General features: G+C 37.2%; 1 protein-coding gene across 1 annotated transcript in view; it reads left to right on the top strand.

Moving 5' to 3' along the window:
• Positions 1-651: 651 nt before the first annotated feature.
• Jak2 (Janus kinase 2) overlaps positions 652-17,666 on the top strand; it is a 113,387-nt gene continuing 96,372 nt past the window's right edge. Inside the window, 3 exon segments of the mRNA XM_047524742.1 lie at positions 652-1,440; positions 1,765-1,891; positions 12,293-12,541. Coding sequence (XP_047380698.1) covers positions 12,316-12,541 — 226 coding nt within the window. The 5' untranslated portion in view covers positions 652-1,440; positions 1,765-1,891; positions 12,293-12,315.

The following is a 17,666-nucleotide window of genomic DNA, read 5'->3' as shown; positions in this document are numbered from 1 at the left end:
TAAAATAATGTCCCCCTCACTTTTACTCCTTTCCTATTATTTTTCTTAGTGACAATTACACACCCAGTACATTACACATTCAAAGCATACTTTGTCACTTCTGTGAGAAGACAGCCTCCAGGACAAGGAAATGAGGGTTACCTTCACCTAGGACCTAGTAGGCGATGATAGGTAAAGGTTTCAATGAATGAATAGGGAGGGCTCTTTCGAAAGTTTTCTTCCTATTCGCTGTGCACCTCATTCTACCCCTCTCCCCTTTTCAGCAGAGGTGGCTCATTGGAGTCAGGGGCTCTCTCAGGAAGGGAAGATGTCAGGTGTCTGCTGTTTGTGTTGCCACCAAACAGCTCCCGTAACGAGTTGCCCCGAACCTTGATAGCACTTCCCCTCGGCCTAGCGCCTGGGTAAGGACAGGTCTGCAGTACCCGGAACGAGGGAAGGAAAGCAGAAAGGGGACGACGTGCACTGGAAGGGAAAGTCTCCCCACGGAGGCAGCCGGGCCTGCTCCGCTGCCAGCCTGCGTGCGGTGGGGCCTTCCCGGCCTGGCTGACTCATTCCCAGCCGCCTTCACGGCGGGCGGCGGCCACATACACGCCCATGTGGGGAGTGCCGGGCCCAGCGCTGCCACCAAGCCACGGCTGGCCCCCAGCGCTCAGCTAGCAGCGCTACCTTAACTTCCTCGCGCGCCCAGGGGCTGCCCCGGCCCCGGGAGTCTCCAGGCGCGCACGCCAGCTTCCCGAGAGGCCGCGGTCCTCCGTGACCCACCCTACCCAAACCACGCCGAGCGCCCGCCGAAGCGCAGCCTGCCCAGCGACGCACGCGCAGTCGGGGGAGCGCCCCGCTGCCTCCTCCGCCCGGCCCGGAGCTGGCCTTAGTCCGCCGCCAACTGGCGGTTCGACTGGAGGCCAACGCGGAGGCCGAGTCCGACGCAAATAGGGCGTCCAAAGCAGTGTCGCCTAGGGCGCTGAGAAGACCGTGTGGCCCGGGAAAGGGTGGAGACAACGCCTGTGACGGCTTCCCGGCTGCCCAAAGTGGGAGTGGTGTGGCTGCAGGAAGGAGAGAGGAAGAGGAGCAGAAGGGGGCAGCAGCGGCCGCCGCTAACGGCCTCCCGCGGCGCTGACAGGCTGGGCGGGCGCGCGGCGCTCCCCGGAGTTCGCGCCGCCGCGTCAGCCACCCCGGGCCCCCGGGCCCCCGAGCCCGGTCTTGCGGCACCCGACGGGACGGAGGGCTGCCGCGGCGCAGGGACAGGCCGGGTCCTCGCCGCCGAGGGATGTGAGCGGGAGCCGAGCCCGCACGGGAGGGCCCGCGAGGGCCCAGCCTGGCGGACGCTCGGACCCGTGCCGGGTCCTGGGGCTTCGCAGACCTTGGCCCTCCGGAGGCACCGTGGAGGAGCAGCCCCTTTGGGCTGGAGGACGGTCCCTTGTCGCCTGATCCGTGCAGCCGGTGGGTGTAGTCGCTGCCTGGCGTCGAGATGGGGGCAGCACTTGTCTTTCCAACCTCTTTCCACCTCGCGATCGCCGACGCCCCCCCGCCCCCCAACCTCCCCGCTTCGGCCAGTGGCAGTGCACTTGGCCAGAAAAATCTTCCTCTTTAAGACAAAACCGAGGACGGAATGTCTTGCTGTTGATATTTGCATCCGTGTGTCCTCCATAGTCCCTCCCTCCTTACTTGTCCCTCTTTAACATTTTCGAGACATCTAAATAGCCTAGAAAAGAGCATCTATTTCCCCTGGATTTCTGCGGTAGTAACAGCTGCTTCTATTTTTAGGTTTCAGAAGCAGGCAACGGGAACAAGATGTGAACTGTTTCTCTTCTGCAGAAAAAGAGGCCCTTCCTCCCCCTCCCGCGACAGTGGGTATGATATCCTGGCTGCTGTCCTCTATTGCCGCAGTAAGGTGAGGGTGTAAAGGCTGCGAGTGCGTAGGAAGGTTGGATGCCTGTGTAGACAGGCAGGGCTCCTTGTTGCTTACTTGTTGCTTTCTCTGAAAATGGCAGAGCTGAACTTTTAATGTTGGTCTGGGACAATAATTTTGGGGTGTTTATTGTTGTTCTTTTAGATATTTCAAGAAACATGCCTTGTTGGTTTTACAAGTAACATGGCTTTGCAAAGAAAAGTAAAGCATCCCTTTCTCTTTATCTTCAAACAGCCAGAAATTCTTAAACTTTCAGAGGAATATTTCCAGGTAGTAAGGAATAGCTATTGAGCTGTTCTTGCTGGACTTTCTGCTACTACATTGAATGCTTCCTGGGTGGTTTTATCTGCTTGATCATGCTGTGTCGGTTGAATTTACCCAGTTTACTTTCCGGTGGTTATTAATCTGTCAAGGGAAACTCCTTTCTCTGAATGAAAGGATAGTCACAGCTGAGTATGTCATAGAGGAGAGGAGAAATGTGGAAAAAGAAAACAGAAGTGGAAATAGGGAATGATTGCTTTTGGTTTCATAATAGGTTTATACAAGTGAGTTGTTGGGCTATTGCATATATTCTGATAATAACACCCAACAGATTAGAAAATGAATAATCAATTTTTGACTCTTCCCCGTCCCATCTGCTTCACCTTTTACTTCAAGTGTGGGATTCACTTGCTTGTATGTGTACTTATCTTTTGGAGAGTAACATGTCTATAAACTAAATGTGTCCAGCACTTGGCATAATAGTACATGCATTTACTTGTACAGGAAAGCTGCAGTACTTGTTGGATAGATGAGCACATAATGCTTATTTTTGCTCCAAGTGAATATTCTCTTTGGAGTTTTATAGCATGATTTAAGGGACTGGTTAGGAAATAGTTTCTTTTAGTATCTTTTCCTTAGTGATTTGAGACACACGTCTCAGGTATGGGAGGCAAATGTATTATCTTTCTCTTCTTTACCTGGCTATTCCTGAAAGGTAGGAAACTTTTTGGCAAATAGGAAAGAACTTTGGCTTGGAGTCAAATCTGGGTTTGAATCATGGTATTCTTGCTCCTTAACAGTTGTATTATTTAAAATGTCTTTGAGCCTCATTTTTCTTGTAAGATTGTTATAGGATTAAATAAGATGCATGCCAAGCAGTAAATTGCCTGGCTGCTAAAGAAGTCTTGGTCAAACCAGACTGGTGGCTAGTGCTTATAGTCCCAGGCTACTTCTGAGGCTGAGGCGGGAAGATCACTTGTGTCTAGAAGTTTGAACCCAGCAATATAGTGAAGCCCTGATTGGGGCAGGGGAACCTGGGGGGAGTCTTGGCTGCTGTTGCAGTTGGGCAGGCAAAGGTGATTCAAAGAAAGGTAAAATGACTGAACATAAGGTGATCTGCCAGTGACCAGAGTTTCTTGCTTTTTAGTATGAGAAGCAAAAGGACTTTTAGATCTTGAACTGGCTAAAGGGTCTTATAACCTTTGACTCTTATCGCTCTTTTTTGAACCCATTGTCCAGCCTAGTAACTATTGTGCTGCCCTCCTGTGGTTCACTGTACTAAGAACTTTTTTTTTTCCTCTTCGTGTATTATGTTATTTCCCCTTTTATGGGGGGACTTTTCTTTTAGTCTCCAGTTTCCCAAACTGTGTGCTAAGGTGCCTGGAGCATCTGTGAACTCAGGCTTGAACTATTAGTTTGGGGTAGTTCACAGTTTCAATGTCACAAACCTATATTTCTTTCTACAATGTTTTATCTTTTTTTTTAAAGCTATGTTTTCAAAGGTTTTCTGCTAAAAATCAACTACTAATTATGTGAAAGTGTGGAACAGGAAATTATTGGTAGTGTTTAATTGGATTCCAAGGTTTGAGAAATAGTACAGTGCCCAACAGACACTAAATTGTAAGGATCATAATACCTATTAGGTTGTTTGAACATGCTAATGTATTTCTTTTAGTCCAGGGACATCATGAAAAAAATTACTGAGATTTTTAAGAGCTCCTTGTTTGGAGATAATTTAGGAACCTCTGTGTTAGCATTAAGTTGGCTTTTCTGATAAAAATTATTGATACAAAAAGCTAGGACCAGTTGATCATGACTTAATGTATTTCCTCTCCTTTTAATATCATAATTTCTGCCCAATTTTTTCACTTTAAACTAATTCTGTTGCTTACTTGTCATTCCAGTCACTTACTAGGTTTTTTCAGTACTGGTCGGTCTGATACTATTTCTAATCATCTCCTTAAACTAAATATGACCCAAATGAAAATCATTTTCTTATACACCTGTCTTACTTTGGATCTTGAATATCCCCCAAAGGCCCATGTGTTAAAGGTTTGGTCCCAGCTTGTGGCACTATTGGGAGGTTGTAGAACCTTTAGGAGGTAGGGCTCAGTGGAAGGAAGTTAGGTTATTGAGGGCATCCCCCTTTTGGGGGTGGTTTGGGACCCTGGCTCCTCCTTTCTCTCTTTGCTTCCTTGCTGCCATAAGGTAAACATCCCTCCTCTGCCACATGCTACCATCAACAAGTTCCTTTGCTACCATAGGCCCAAAGCAGTGGAGCCCAAGCAACATGGAATGAAACCAAGAACCAAAATAAACCTTTCCTGGTTTTAAGTTAATTATGTCAAGTATTTTATCACAGCAATAGAAAGCTGATTAACGCAAAAGCTTAATTTCTTTCTCCTGGTCATGTAGTCTTTAAATTAGGCAAAAGCTTTATTTCCTTCTCCTGGTCATGTAGTCTTTAAATTAGGCATCATCTTTAAACTATCAATTTCATTTACCTTTTATATTAACCCATTCAATGTATCTATTATTTCTTTTGTCTATCATGTTTCTACTTTCTCCCCTTCAGCACTTGCATCCCAAGACTTGTTTCAGTGCCTAGAACATTGAAAACTGTATCAGCTTTTCACAATCTGGTGTCTTTTCTGTTTGTCCTCAGTAGAGTTATTATAATACTCCTTATTATGGCATTCTCTTATCCCTATATCTTGAGTGGCTTATAACTTTGTAATAGATACTTTATTAGTCTCTGCCCTGTTCAGCCTTTCCTTTAAGGACTCTCAGCAAGTGTTCTCTGCTGTAGATTGGCAAGTTGATTTCTCCATTTTCTAATAACAAGCTATATTTAGTCTGCCCTTTTAACTTTTTCTTATGTTCTCCATCCTATTTCCCACCCTATTTTACAGCTCCTTGTTATGGAACAACTGATCAGTGTGTCAGTCTCCTAATCTGGAAAATGAGAAGAATTATAGTACTTTCCCAACAGTATTACAGTAAAAATTTAATGAATTAATACATTAAAAGCTCTCAAGCCTAGCACCTTAAGATTACCTTGAATGTTAATTATTATTATTTATTAATACTACTGCTATAAAATGAAATTCTATCTAATTTGTGCTACAGTTTCCCAGTAAATGTGTTTTTTTTTGTCTCTGTATTCACATAACTTCTTAGTCTTAACCTATCTTCACATAGTTTAAAAGTATATGCTGCATTTTGGTTGTTTGATTCTTATTTCCCTTGTGATAGCCATGTCTTTTCAAATTCATTGTGTATTTTTGAGACATGGTACCTTAGGTTTAAAAAATACATGGTGTAGAGTATGTGGGTAATATTCAATACATACATGTTAGTTGTAAATTAAACAGAACTTTAATCACCACATATTTACTAATACCTGCACTATAAATGGTGTTTTGCTACATCTGAAAGAGATAGAAAAATATAAAATAGGTTCTTTTTTCCTGGGGACTTATGGTATAATTGGGAATAAAGATAAATAATAAAAGTTGTAGATATTTGAGATCACTTAGAGTTGAGGTGAGAAGAAGGCTTTAGAGAAGAGATAGAGTCAAAACTAGTCAGGATCTGATTTTGTATAAGAGAAAGGAACTTGTATAGAAGGTAATCAAAGGCAAAATATATATGACATGTTTAGAGAACATAGAAAACTTGACTGAAATGAAGGTTTGTGTGAGAAAGTAGTAAGAAATCAGGTTGAAAATGTAGATTCCAGTTGATTTATGGAGGCTTTACATATTAGAATGAGGAGAATGTATTTTACCCCATAGGTAAAGAAACTTTAAAAGTTTTAGATTGGGGAAGAGCTTTCTAAAATAAATATTTTCGGAAAATTAAAGTGGTACCAGTGCTAGTGTGGTATGAATTTGAAAATGAAACGATAGAGGTAGGAAAATATTCTATGCCTGAAGTAATCCAGAATTGGACTTAGTGGGATTAAGTCAGAGTGGAGAGATGTCACAAGACTCTGTCATGGACTGGATAAAAATGGAGGATGTGGGGAAAGTAGTAATTTAAGATGACTTTGAAGTTTGATCCTCAGTGGCAAGAAATCAGAGGGTTTTGGAACTGTAAGACCTCTTAGATCATTTGAGCCAGTTCATACGTTTTGTGCATTAGAAATGTTGAGACCAGAGAGATATAAAAATGTGTTTGATGTTACTCAATTAGTTAATGACAAAGAAAGACCTAGAATTTGATTATGATAGGACTGAAAAAAATTGCATATGTAGTGGCTGGTTGAGAGCCTTTCTGTGGTGGAGTCTGTATTTTGTATATGTTGATTTTGAGGTGATAGTGGGATAGGCAAGTGAAAATCTATAGCCAGATATTAGAACATGTGACTAGAACTTGATAGAGAAATGAAGATTGCTGCTCTAGTACTCAGAAGAGTGTGGATCTGGGGTTGAGCCTTGGGAATTGTCTATAATTGGAGAATGTTCCTAATTTTAACACAGATTGTCAAATTAATATAGAAATGATTTTACCTTTAGTAACATAGAATGTTTTCAGATGACTTGATCTTTGCCAATTTGAAACATGAAGATTAGATTGATAATATTTTATTTATTTAGTAGTACTAGAGTTGAATCCAGGGGTGTTCTACCACCACACTGCATATTCTGCCCTTTTCTATTTTTTATTTTGAGACAGGGTCTCTCTGAGTTTCTCAGGCTAGCCTCAAACTTGTGATCCTCCTACCTCTGCCTCTCTAGTAGTTGGGAGTACAGGCATGCACCACCTTTTCTGACTCATTATAATTTTAATTTTCCTTTAATTCTTCTTTGGGACCTTTATCTTCCAGGAATATGCTGCGCACATTCTTCTTTCCATGTTTTTAATGCCTTTCTCTCTGAAAATAACGTTCTGTTTTTCATTGTTTAAATTCTATTTTTCTTTGAAGTCTAGCCCATGTTGTAATTGTCTGTGAAACTTCTAAAACTTTTCTTTCTTTTTAGTAATCATGATCATTCTCTCCTTGTCAGTTTTGCAGTACTTAAATTATTTATTTGGTACTTAAACTATATGTTAACTGACTGGAATTCACAAATTTTTAAGAATTGAGAGAAACATCTGTAATTTAATTTATTAATTTATTATTAAAGCCAAGAAAGTGTAATTCACTTATCGTTTATTTGCAGTAATGGTGGATTAAAATTATTTTTAGGTCTCTTAGCTCCCAGTTTAGTAGCATTTTTAGGCTATTACATTATTTCTTCATGGGTATTATTGATCCTAGAAGTCAGTGTCTCTTAGAGTTATAAAGTTTATGAGTAAATTTTGATAATATTAACTTCTAAGTTTCATATTTGAGATTCTGTCTTTCCAGGTTGATTAAAATTCATTATAATGCTTATTTAATCTTCATTTGTTTCACAACTTCTATGTGTCAGGGCCTATAACTAGGCACTAAGAATGCAGTAATGAATGAGACATCCAGGTTAGCACTTTTAGGAAATTTTTATTCTGGTGATGTAAGACAATCAGTGAGCAAAAGCGTAATCTAGCCTATAGTGGGAAAAAAAAAAAAAAAACAGAATGGTGGATGGTAGGAGCAGGGATTGGTGGAGAAGGAGCATAAAAGAACTTTCTGGGATAATGATAATTTCTGTGGGCTTTGGGCTACACAGGTATGTGCATTGTCCAGATTCATTGAGTACACTTAAGATTTGTGCATTTCATTGTATATAAAGGGGGAAATCCTGTAAAAATAGAATAGATATAACTTTACATGTGAGTTCTAAAGAGTAATATATTAAATACCCATTAAACCAATACTCATTCCAGGAACTAGAATATTAGCATTTATTTACATCTACATACGTGTTTCTCTCTAGTTCTCCTGCTTATCTCAAATTATTTTGTATTAAAATTCATTACAACTCTTAGTTAATCTCCACATATTCAACAACTTTCATGTGTTAGACACTATTCTAGGCACTGGAGTGCAGTAATGAATGAGATTCATTTATTGAATTAGTTTGACATTGCTTTTTGCTTTTTTTATTTTTTGACTTGTTTTCATGTATATCTTGACCATGCACTATTCAGTTTTGCTTGTTTTGAACTTTATAAAAATGATGATTTTATAGCTTACAAGTCTATCATCTACTTTTTTCACAGCATTGTATTTTGAAGATTTATCCATGTTGCATAAAGCTATAGTTCATTTATTTAAAAATTTTGAGGAATATAGTCTATAATATATCAGTATGTTTTCTAAAATACTGAATTCTTTTAATTCAGCAAGTGTTTATTGAGTGTCTGTGGAGTTCTAGGCTATGTATAACTGTTTGATGTGGTGTGTGTTTAACTTCCTTCCATTCTAAACATGTTTGGGTCATTCTAAAATGTAAAAAGTGACAACAAACAACAACAGCAAAAACACAAAAATACATATCCTAGATAAATAGGACAAGCTGAACATACCTATAGATTGTAAATACAAAGCAGAGTAGATTAAAGCCTGTGGTTTCCTGAGTTCCCTGTTAGAAGCAGGTGCTGGAGACTGAGAGTTTTGCACTCTTAATATAACATGGACTAGAGGAGGTCCAGGGTGTTAACTTTTATTGACATTCGTTGCCTCCTTCTAAACAGGCTATTGGAAGAGTATCCTCCTACCAAATGCTGCCTGGTGTTATAGTTTTGGATGAGTTGCAGGCTTAGGAATTCTATGTGACACAGAGTTTAAAACACCAAAATGGAGTCAAGCATCCCTGCTTTTTGACTGAATTTATATTGAATATGATGCCTCTTTAGGTCAGAAATTTTAACTTGCTGTTGTGAGATTTCGTTCTATATATGGATAGCCACGTAAGCTAGGTTGAGGCAACCACAAATGAGAAGGGGTGATCACAGATTACACATGTTTCAGTGGTAAGGAAATAGTGCAATGAGCTGGCAAAACCAAATTTTAAAATACATAAAAAAATTTTATGCAAAGAAAGATAGTCAACAAAATTGAAAATTGAAACATAAGCTGGTTATTGTGGTACATTCCTGTGGTCCCAGCTACTTGGAAGACTGAGGCAGGAGGATCACGATGTTTTCTGGGCATATCTGGATCACATGGTCAAGGCCAACCTGGGAAACTTAGTGAGACCCTGTCTCAAAATAAAATAAAAAGGAATGAGGATGTAGCTCAGTGATAGAATGCTTGTATAGCATGCACAAGGCCCTGGATTTGATCCCCAGTACTACTAAAATATAAAAAGAAGATTGAAACATGAATTTACTTCTAAAATTTTTTTAAATTAAGCCTTTAATTGAGGTGTGACATAAGTGTACAGCTTGAAGAATTTTCATAAGATGAACACATCTGTGCTAACCATAACTGACAATAATAGATTATTACCAGCACCACAGTGGCCTCGTGTGCTTCTTATATCTCCTACCAGTCAGTCTCCTTGCCCTTCCAAGGTAAACATTGTCCTAACTTTTACCTCCATGAGCAAGAACAATTAAGGGATGTGCAAGAGAGGCTCCCAGGGTTAATGAATAGCTGTTAAGAAAAATTAGAGGGTATGATAAAAGGGTAACTTTTGAATGCGTGGTGGCTGGAAATTTTTCTGGAATAGGGGGTAAAAAAAACCCCAAAACACTCAGGGGTTAAAGTTAAAAGTATATAGTAAATTTTGATCAAGATAAATACAAAATAAATCTACACCAATACCATTGCAAAGAAGTTACTAAACATTGCTGTTAAATACCCCCCCTAAAAAAATTAAAACTACTTGATGGAAAAATATGATATCTAAGATGACAGCAGACTTTATATTTATATCAATATGTGCCAGAAAACAATGCAGCAACATTTACTGTGCTGGGGAAAAACTATAGAATTTTGAGAGTGAGGGCAAAATATTTTTTAATGACTACAATTTAAAAACCCACCGAGACTCACTGCAAGATCTACCCAAAGAGATATTTCATCAGGAAGAGGTAAGTCTGGAAGGACTATGTAGAATCCAAAACAGTGGTGAGCACAAAGTGATATAATTTTATCAAATTTGCTGTATAATACTAATAATTTATTTTAAGTGACTTATATTTTAAAAAATTGAACTCCTAGTTTTGTTGATCTTTTCCATTGTTTTTCTAGTTCTTATTCCTTTATTTCTGCTCTGGTCTTATTATTTCATTCTTTATAACTTTGGGCTTAGTTTGTTTTTGTTTTTCTAGTTCCTTCAGCTATACTGTTAGGTTGTTTGAGAGCTTCTTTGATGTGTTTATTGCTGTCAACTTCCCTTTTATAACTACTGTATTTAATTGAATTTCTACAGTTAAAAAGAGTAATAGATTACAAGAAATAGTTTAAAAATTATGTATTTTTTGACAAATTAAAATTCTTTAAAGTTTTGCATATTCAGTTGCAGATGAACTTCAAAAATCTTGCAGTTTTATATCTGTTTCAAAAATTGTCAGGTTTTGTTATATTTTGCACACTTCAAGTTTCATAGGGTATTATTTGAATAACTAAGCATTAATGCTAATATTTTCTCTAATAGAGTAAGGTTCTTATAAATGAATATAGAATAAATTGAATAAGTTGCAATGTACTTACTCAATATTTTCTTTGTATGATACAGAGCATTTCTGGACACATAGAAAATACTTTGAATTTATTTGATGTTATTCACATCCATTCCCTGCTGCCCATGAATATATCTGTGGGAAAGGTTGTTAGATTTTCATTTCCAGTCATGAACTCTTCTAAATACCAATCTCATGTTTTGACTGCTAGCTCAATTCTGGTATAATTACCCAACTAAATTTCTAAATGATAATGTGTGAAACAGTAGTCCTTATTCTTTTCACCTTCCAATGTCAAAGGGCAATGACCTTCTCACTTTCAATTAATGGTTTTATAGATCTACTCTGCCCATTCTGAACTCTGCCCACTGTGTTTTACTCCCTTAGCTCCCTCCATATGCAGTCAGTCACCAGGTAGCATCAAGTCTTATTTTTATATTATTTCTCATTCATCTGTTTCAGTTCAGATTCTTGCTCCTGTCTGAACTGCTGCAGTGTTTTTTCAACTGTTCATTATATCACCTTTCTAATTTGTTGTCTGTAGAATCGAGTTTAAATTCTTTAGCCTGACATTCAAACCTTCCCTTCTTTAATTTTGTGCTAATTAGCTGGGATTGCATTAATTTGCAAGTAACAAGATGTCTGGTAGTAGGTAGGTGATTTCTGGCACAGGTTTGGCTGCTTAGGTCTGCCAGGTGTTTTTCTCTTGGCCTTTTCTTCATGTTTGCCTCATGGTGTTGTGGTGACTGCTGTATTCCAAATTCATGCTCAGATTCTGGTAGAAAGAAAGTGAAGAGAAAAATCAAGCCAGCTAGGTCAGTCTCAAAGATGGTCCTCAAAGAACCACACATAACTTTCACTTAAATCTAATTTTCTAAAACAGGTTTTCATAACTGTCCATCTGTGGGGCACTGAGGTGTCTCCAATAAAATTGAGAATCTGTATCAAGGAAGAAGAATATTGATTGAGTAGGTCACTAGCAGTCTTGCCACAAGTATCCATTTGTGTTTTTAATCCTCTCCCTAGTGGTATAATTTCTCATATACTTCGGTTCACTCAATAAATTACTGAACATGTCTTGTACCTTTCTGCCTTTCTACCCTCCTACTCTTTAGCACATTCAGTCTCTTGGAATGTCTTTCTTCTTCTGTTCATCTAAATCCAATTCATTTTTCAAGGTCAGTTTTAAATCTTTTTAATAAATCTCATTAGGTGATTCCAACTTTTGAAAGTTTGTTTTCCCTTCCAGACACCACTAAGCAATTGTCAGAGTAATTCAGTTGTTGAGTAGTCATGTTTCCTCATGAGATTTCTTTTTCTGCTGTCTGTAACTGGTATTTTTTTTTGTTAGTATTGCATATTTATATTATTTTTTAGGTTAACTGGAGTTTTATGATAGTCTGCTGGAATTTTATAATCTGATTTCTTATACTGTGCTTTGTATGTAACACAATACTTATTTAAGGGGTTTGGGAATCATTGCTGTCAAGAAGACCTCTTTGGGTATGAGGAGTAACTTATTAATATCACTTTGATTTGTAACTTTTTTTTTTTCTCTAATAGGCCAGTGTTCTGAGAAAGACTGCATGGGAATGGCTTGCCTTATGATGACAGAAATGGAAACAACATCCACATCTCCTATACATCAGAATGGTGATATTCCTGGAAACTCTAATTCTCTAAAGCAAATAGATCCAGTTCTTCAGGTGTATCTTTACCATTCCCTTGGGAAAGCTGAGGGAGATTATCTGAAGTTTCCAAGTGGAGAGTATATTGCAGAAGAAATATGTATTGCTGCTTCTAAAGCTTGTGGTAAGTATTAAAAAATCATCATTTTTTTCTTAGTATTGATAGATTATTGCTTTGATTGAGCTACTCCAATACAGTGCATATGGGTAATGCAGGTGTGTTTTCACATGCATAAAAAGGAGAACAGCACTAGAAGAGAATTTAAGATGACTTTGCCTTGGACTGCTTATAAATATTTACTGGGCATTTTTATAAGGCATATGAGGTGAATAAAAACTCTTGTCATGAAAGATCTTATAACTTAATCTATTTTATAAGAGTATTTAGTTATGCATAGTAGTTGGGTTCATTTTGACAAAATCTTAAATGCATGAATTTTGATTTACTCCATTTCAGTTTTGATACCCTTTCTTTCCCTCTCCTCCTCTATCCCCCTATTCTCCTTCCTCTACAGATCTTCATTTCACTTATTTATTTATTTATTTTTGTTGGGTGCTTTATACATATGCATAAAGGTGGAATTCACTATGGTATATTTATATATGCACATAGCATGATCTTGTTAAATCGATTCCACATTTCCTCTTCTCTCCCATCCCTCCTCTCTTCCTCTTGATTTCTTTATTCCACTCCACTGATCTTCCCTATATCTTTATAATATCTGATCCCTGACCCCCCATTGTTTCCTTTATTTTTCTTTAGCTTTCACATAAGAGAGAAAATATTTGACCCTTGATTTTCTGACTTATTTCACTTAGCATGATGCTCTTCATTTCCATCCATTTGCTGACAGATGCCATAATTCCATTCTCCATGGCTGAGTAAAACTCCATTGTGTATATACACAACATTTTCTTAATCCATTCATTTATTGACGGGCATCTGGGCTGGTTTCATAATGGGCCTATTGTGAATTGTGCTTCTGTAAACATTGATGTGACTATATCACTATGGTATACTGATTTTGGTTCTTTTTGATAAATAATCGAGGGGTGGGATAGCTGGATTTTATGGTGGTTCCATTCTTAGTTTTTTGAGGAGTCTCCATACAGCTTTCCAGAGTAGTTGTACTAATTTGCAGTCCCACCAACAGTGTATAAGAATACCTTTTCCTCCACATCCTTGCCAGCCTTTATTATTATTTGTATTCTTTATAATTGCCATTCTAACTGAAGTGAGATGAATCTTAGTATAGTTTGGTTTGCATTTCCCTGATTGCTAAACATGTTATTTGTTGGCCAGTTGTATTTCTTCTTTTAAAAGAAATGTCTGTTTAGTTCTTTTGCTCATTTATTGATTGAGGTCTTTTTAAATTTTTTTTTGGGTGTTACACTTTTTGAGTTCTTTATATATTCTGGATATTAATCCCTTGTCGTAGTAGCTGGCAAAGAATTTATCCCATGTGTAGGCTCTGTCTTCATGTCTTAATCATTTCCTTTGTTGTGCAGAAGCTTTTTAAGTTGATGACATGGCTCATATTTATTCTTGGTTTTATTTCTTGAACTTTAAGGGTTTTGCTGAGGAAGTTAGTCCTTGTACCAGTATGATGGAGTGTTCATCCAATATTTTCTTTCAGCATTTTCAAAGTTTCTGGTCTAATTCCTAAGTCTTTGATCCACTTTGATTTGTCTTATGTGTAGGTGAGAGAGAGGGATCTAGTTTCATTCCACTTGATATGGATATCCAGTTTCCTAGCATTATTTTTTTAAAAAAGTCATCTTTTATCCAACATACATTTTTGGTGCATTTGTCAAGTATCAGATGACTGTAAGTATGTGGGTTTGTCCCCATGTTTTCTGTTCCACTGGTCTTCATGTCTATTTTGATGCCAGTACCATGTTGTTTTTACTGTAGCTCTGTAGATTAGGTATTGTGTTGCCTCCTGCATCCCTCTTCTTGCTCAGGATTGCTTTGTCTATTCTGAATCTTTTATTCTTTCAAATGAACATAAGAATTGTTTTTTTCTAGTCTGTTAGAATGTCATTGGTATTTTGATGGGGATTACATTTTATCTGTATATTGCTTTTGGTAGTATGGCCATTTTGACAATATTAATTCTGTCTATCCAAGAACATGGAGTTAGGGGAAGGTTTCCATCTTCTTGTGTCTTTTTTAATTTCTTTCTTCAGTGTTCTCTAATTTTCATTGAAAAGATATTTAACCTCCTTGGTTAGATTAATTCCCAAGTAGTTTATTTTTTTGAGGTTTGTTGAATGCCATAGTTTTCTTGATTTCTTTCTCAGCAGAATCACTGTTGCAGTATAGAAAGCTATTGATTTATGAATGTTGATCTTGTATCTTGCTACTTTGCTGAATTCGTTTATCAGCTCTAGAAGTCTTCTGGTGGAGTTTTTTGAATTATGTCATCAGCAAAGAGAGATAATTTGACTTCTTTTTTTTTCCCTATTTGTATCCCTTTAATTTCCTTCTCTTGCCTGATTGCTCTGGCTAGAGTTTCAAGAACTATATTGAATAGAAGTGATGAGAGTGAATATCCTTATTTTGTTCCTGATTTTAGAGGAAATGCTTCTAGTTTTTCTCCATTCAGTATGATGTTTGGTTTGGGTTTGTCATATATAACCTTTATAATGTTGAGGTAAGTTCCTCCTATCCCTGGTTTCTTTGTAACATGAATGGGTGCTGGATTTCATCAAAGTCTTTTCTGCTTCTATTGAGATAATCATACGATTCTTATTCTGTTTACATAGTAATTTTCATTCATTGATTTGTATATGTTGAATCAACTAAGTTGAAACCAACTTGATCCTTATATTTTATCTTTTTGATGTGTTTTTAAATGTAGTTTGTTAATATTTTATTAAGGATTTTTGCATCTGTGTTCATCAGGGATATTGATCTGTAGTTTTCTTTCCTTGGTGTGTCTTTGTCTGATTTTGGTATCAGGGTTTTCTGACTTCATAGAATGTATTTGGGAGTGTTCCTTTCCTTTTAATTTCATGGATTAACTTGAGAAAGACTGGTATTAGTTTTTCTTTAAAGGTCTAGTAGAACTCTGTGGAGAATCCATCTGATCCTGGGGTTTTCTTTGTTGGAAGACTTTTAGTTGCTGTTTGAACTTCATTAATTTTTATTGGTCTATTTACGTTTTCTTTGTCTTTCTGGTTCCTGGCAGGTTGTATGTGTCTAGAAATTTATCAATGTCTTCTAGTTTTCCAGTATAGTGGAGAATAAATTTTCAAAATAGTTTCTACTCATCCTCTGTATTTCAGAAGTAGCTGTGATGATACCTCCTTTTTAAGCTCTAATTTTGTTGATCTGGGTTTTCTTTCTTTTTTTCTTGATTAGTTTGGCTAAGAATTTATCAATTTTATCATTTTTTGGAAGAATCAACTCTTTGTTGCATTGTATTTTTTTATACTGTATTTTCTCAGTTTTGGCTCTGATCTTTATCATTTCTCTCTTTTGATTTTGGAGTTAGTTTTTCTTTTTCTAAGGAGGATCATAGTTTATTGGGATCTATTTTTTTAATGTAGACACTGAATAAATTTTCCTCTTAGTACTGATTTCATATTGTCCCAGAGATTTTGATATGTTATATTTGTTTTCCTTTATTTCTGAGAATTTTTTGATTTCTCCTCTGTGATCCAGTCTTCATTTAAGAGTATTATTCAATCTCCATGTGTTTATGGAGCATAATGGTAAGCATTATGTGTTTTCTATAATTTTTTTTTGCTGTCATTTATAGTTTCATTCCATTATGATCTGATAGGATGTATGGGATTATACCTATTTTTTTTAATTTGCTAAAACTTACATTGTGACCTAGAGTATGATCTATTTTGGAAAAGGTTCCATGAGCTACTGAGAAGAAAATAAATTGAGCTCTTTTGCAGTAAAATATTCTGCAGATGTCTGTTAGGTCACTTTGATTTATAATATTATTTCAGTCAGAAATATCTTTATTGATTTGGTTTGATAACCTGTCTGTTGGTGATAAGGATGTTGAAATCATCCAGTGTTATTGTACTGCGATCTGTCCGGGATTTCATGTCAAAAAGTGTGTGTTTTTTTTTTTAATTAGGTGATATATATTGGGGCATATATATTTACAATCTTCACATCTTATTGTTGGATTGTTCCCTTTACTAGTATGTAATGGTATTGTTTGTCTCTTCTTATTAATTTCTGAATGATTTCTGCTTTGTCAGATATAAGACTAGCTACTCCTGGTTGCATTTGTACTCCATTTGTGTGAAATATCTTTTTCTATCCTTTTATTGTCAGACTATGGGTGTTTGTCTATGAGATGAGTTTCTTTCAAACAGCATATAGTTGGATATTGTTTTTACATCTATTCTGCTAAGTTATGACTTTAAATAAGGACTTGAGACCATTTACATTCAGTATTATTATGGATAGATGTTTGTTATTTCTTACCCTTTTGATTTTTTTCTATATTTAATTCTGACTTGATTTTCATTTGGTTGGTTGCTATTCTAGTGATCTTCATTTATTTAGGAGCTTTGGGGTTTGCTTTTGGGTTTCTTTGGATGCATTGTTTCTTTGAATATTCTTTATAGTTTTGGCTTAGTGATCATGAATTCTTTTATTCTTTTTTTCAATTATTTATTTATTTTTGAATTTTTTTTTATTATTGTAAACAAATGGGATACATGTTGTTTCTCTGTCTGTACATGGCGTAAAGGCATTCCATTTGCGTAATCATAATTTTACATAGGGTAATGTTGTTTGATTCATTCTGCCATTTTTTCCCTCCCCCCCCCACCTCCCCACTCCTCCCCTCCCTCTATACAGTCCTTCCTTCCTCCATTCCTGCCCCCCTCCCTAAACCCAACTCCAACCCCAACACTAACCCCTCCCACCCCCCAGTATGTGTCATCATCCACTTATTAGTGATATCATTCTTACTTTGGTTTTTTGAGATTGGCTTATCTCACTTAGCATGATATTCTCCAGTTTCATCCATTTGCCTGCAAATGCCATAATTTTATCATTCTTTATGGCTGAGTAATATTCCATTGTATATATATACCACATTTTCTTTATCCATTCGTCAATTGAAGGACATCTAGGTTGGTTCCACAATCTGGCTATTGTGAACTGAGCAGCTATGAACATTGATGTGGCTGTATCTCTGTAATATGCTGATTTTAAGTCCTTTGGGTATAGGCCAAGGAGTGGGATAGCTGGGTCAAATGGTGGTTCC

This window comes from Sciurus carolinensis, chromosome 14 (genome assembly GCF_902686445.1).
Source record: "Sciurus carolinensis chromosome 14, mSciCar1.2, whole genome shotgun sequence".
NCBI lineage: Eukaryota > Metazoa > Chordata > Mammalia > Rodentia > Sciuridae > Sciurus > Sciurus carolinensis.
Note: the sequence above shows the minus strand (reverse complement) of the source record. Positions and strands in the feature narration are given on the sequence as shown.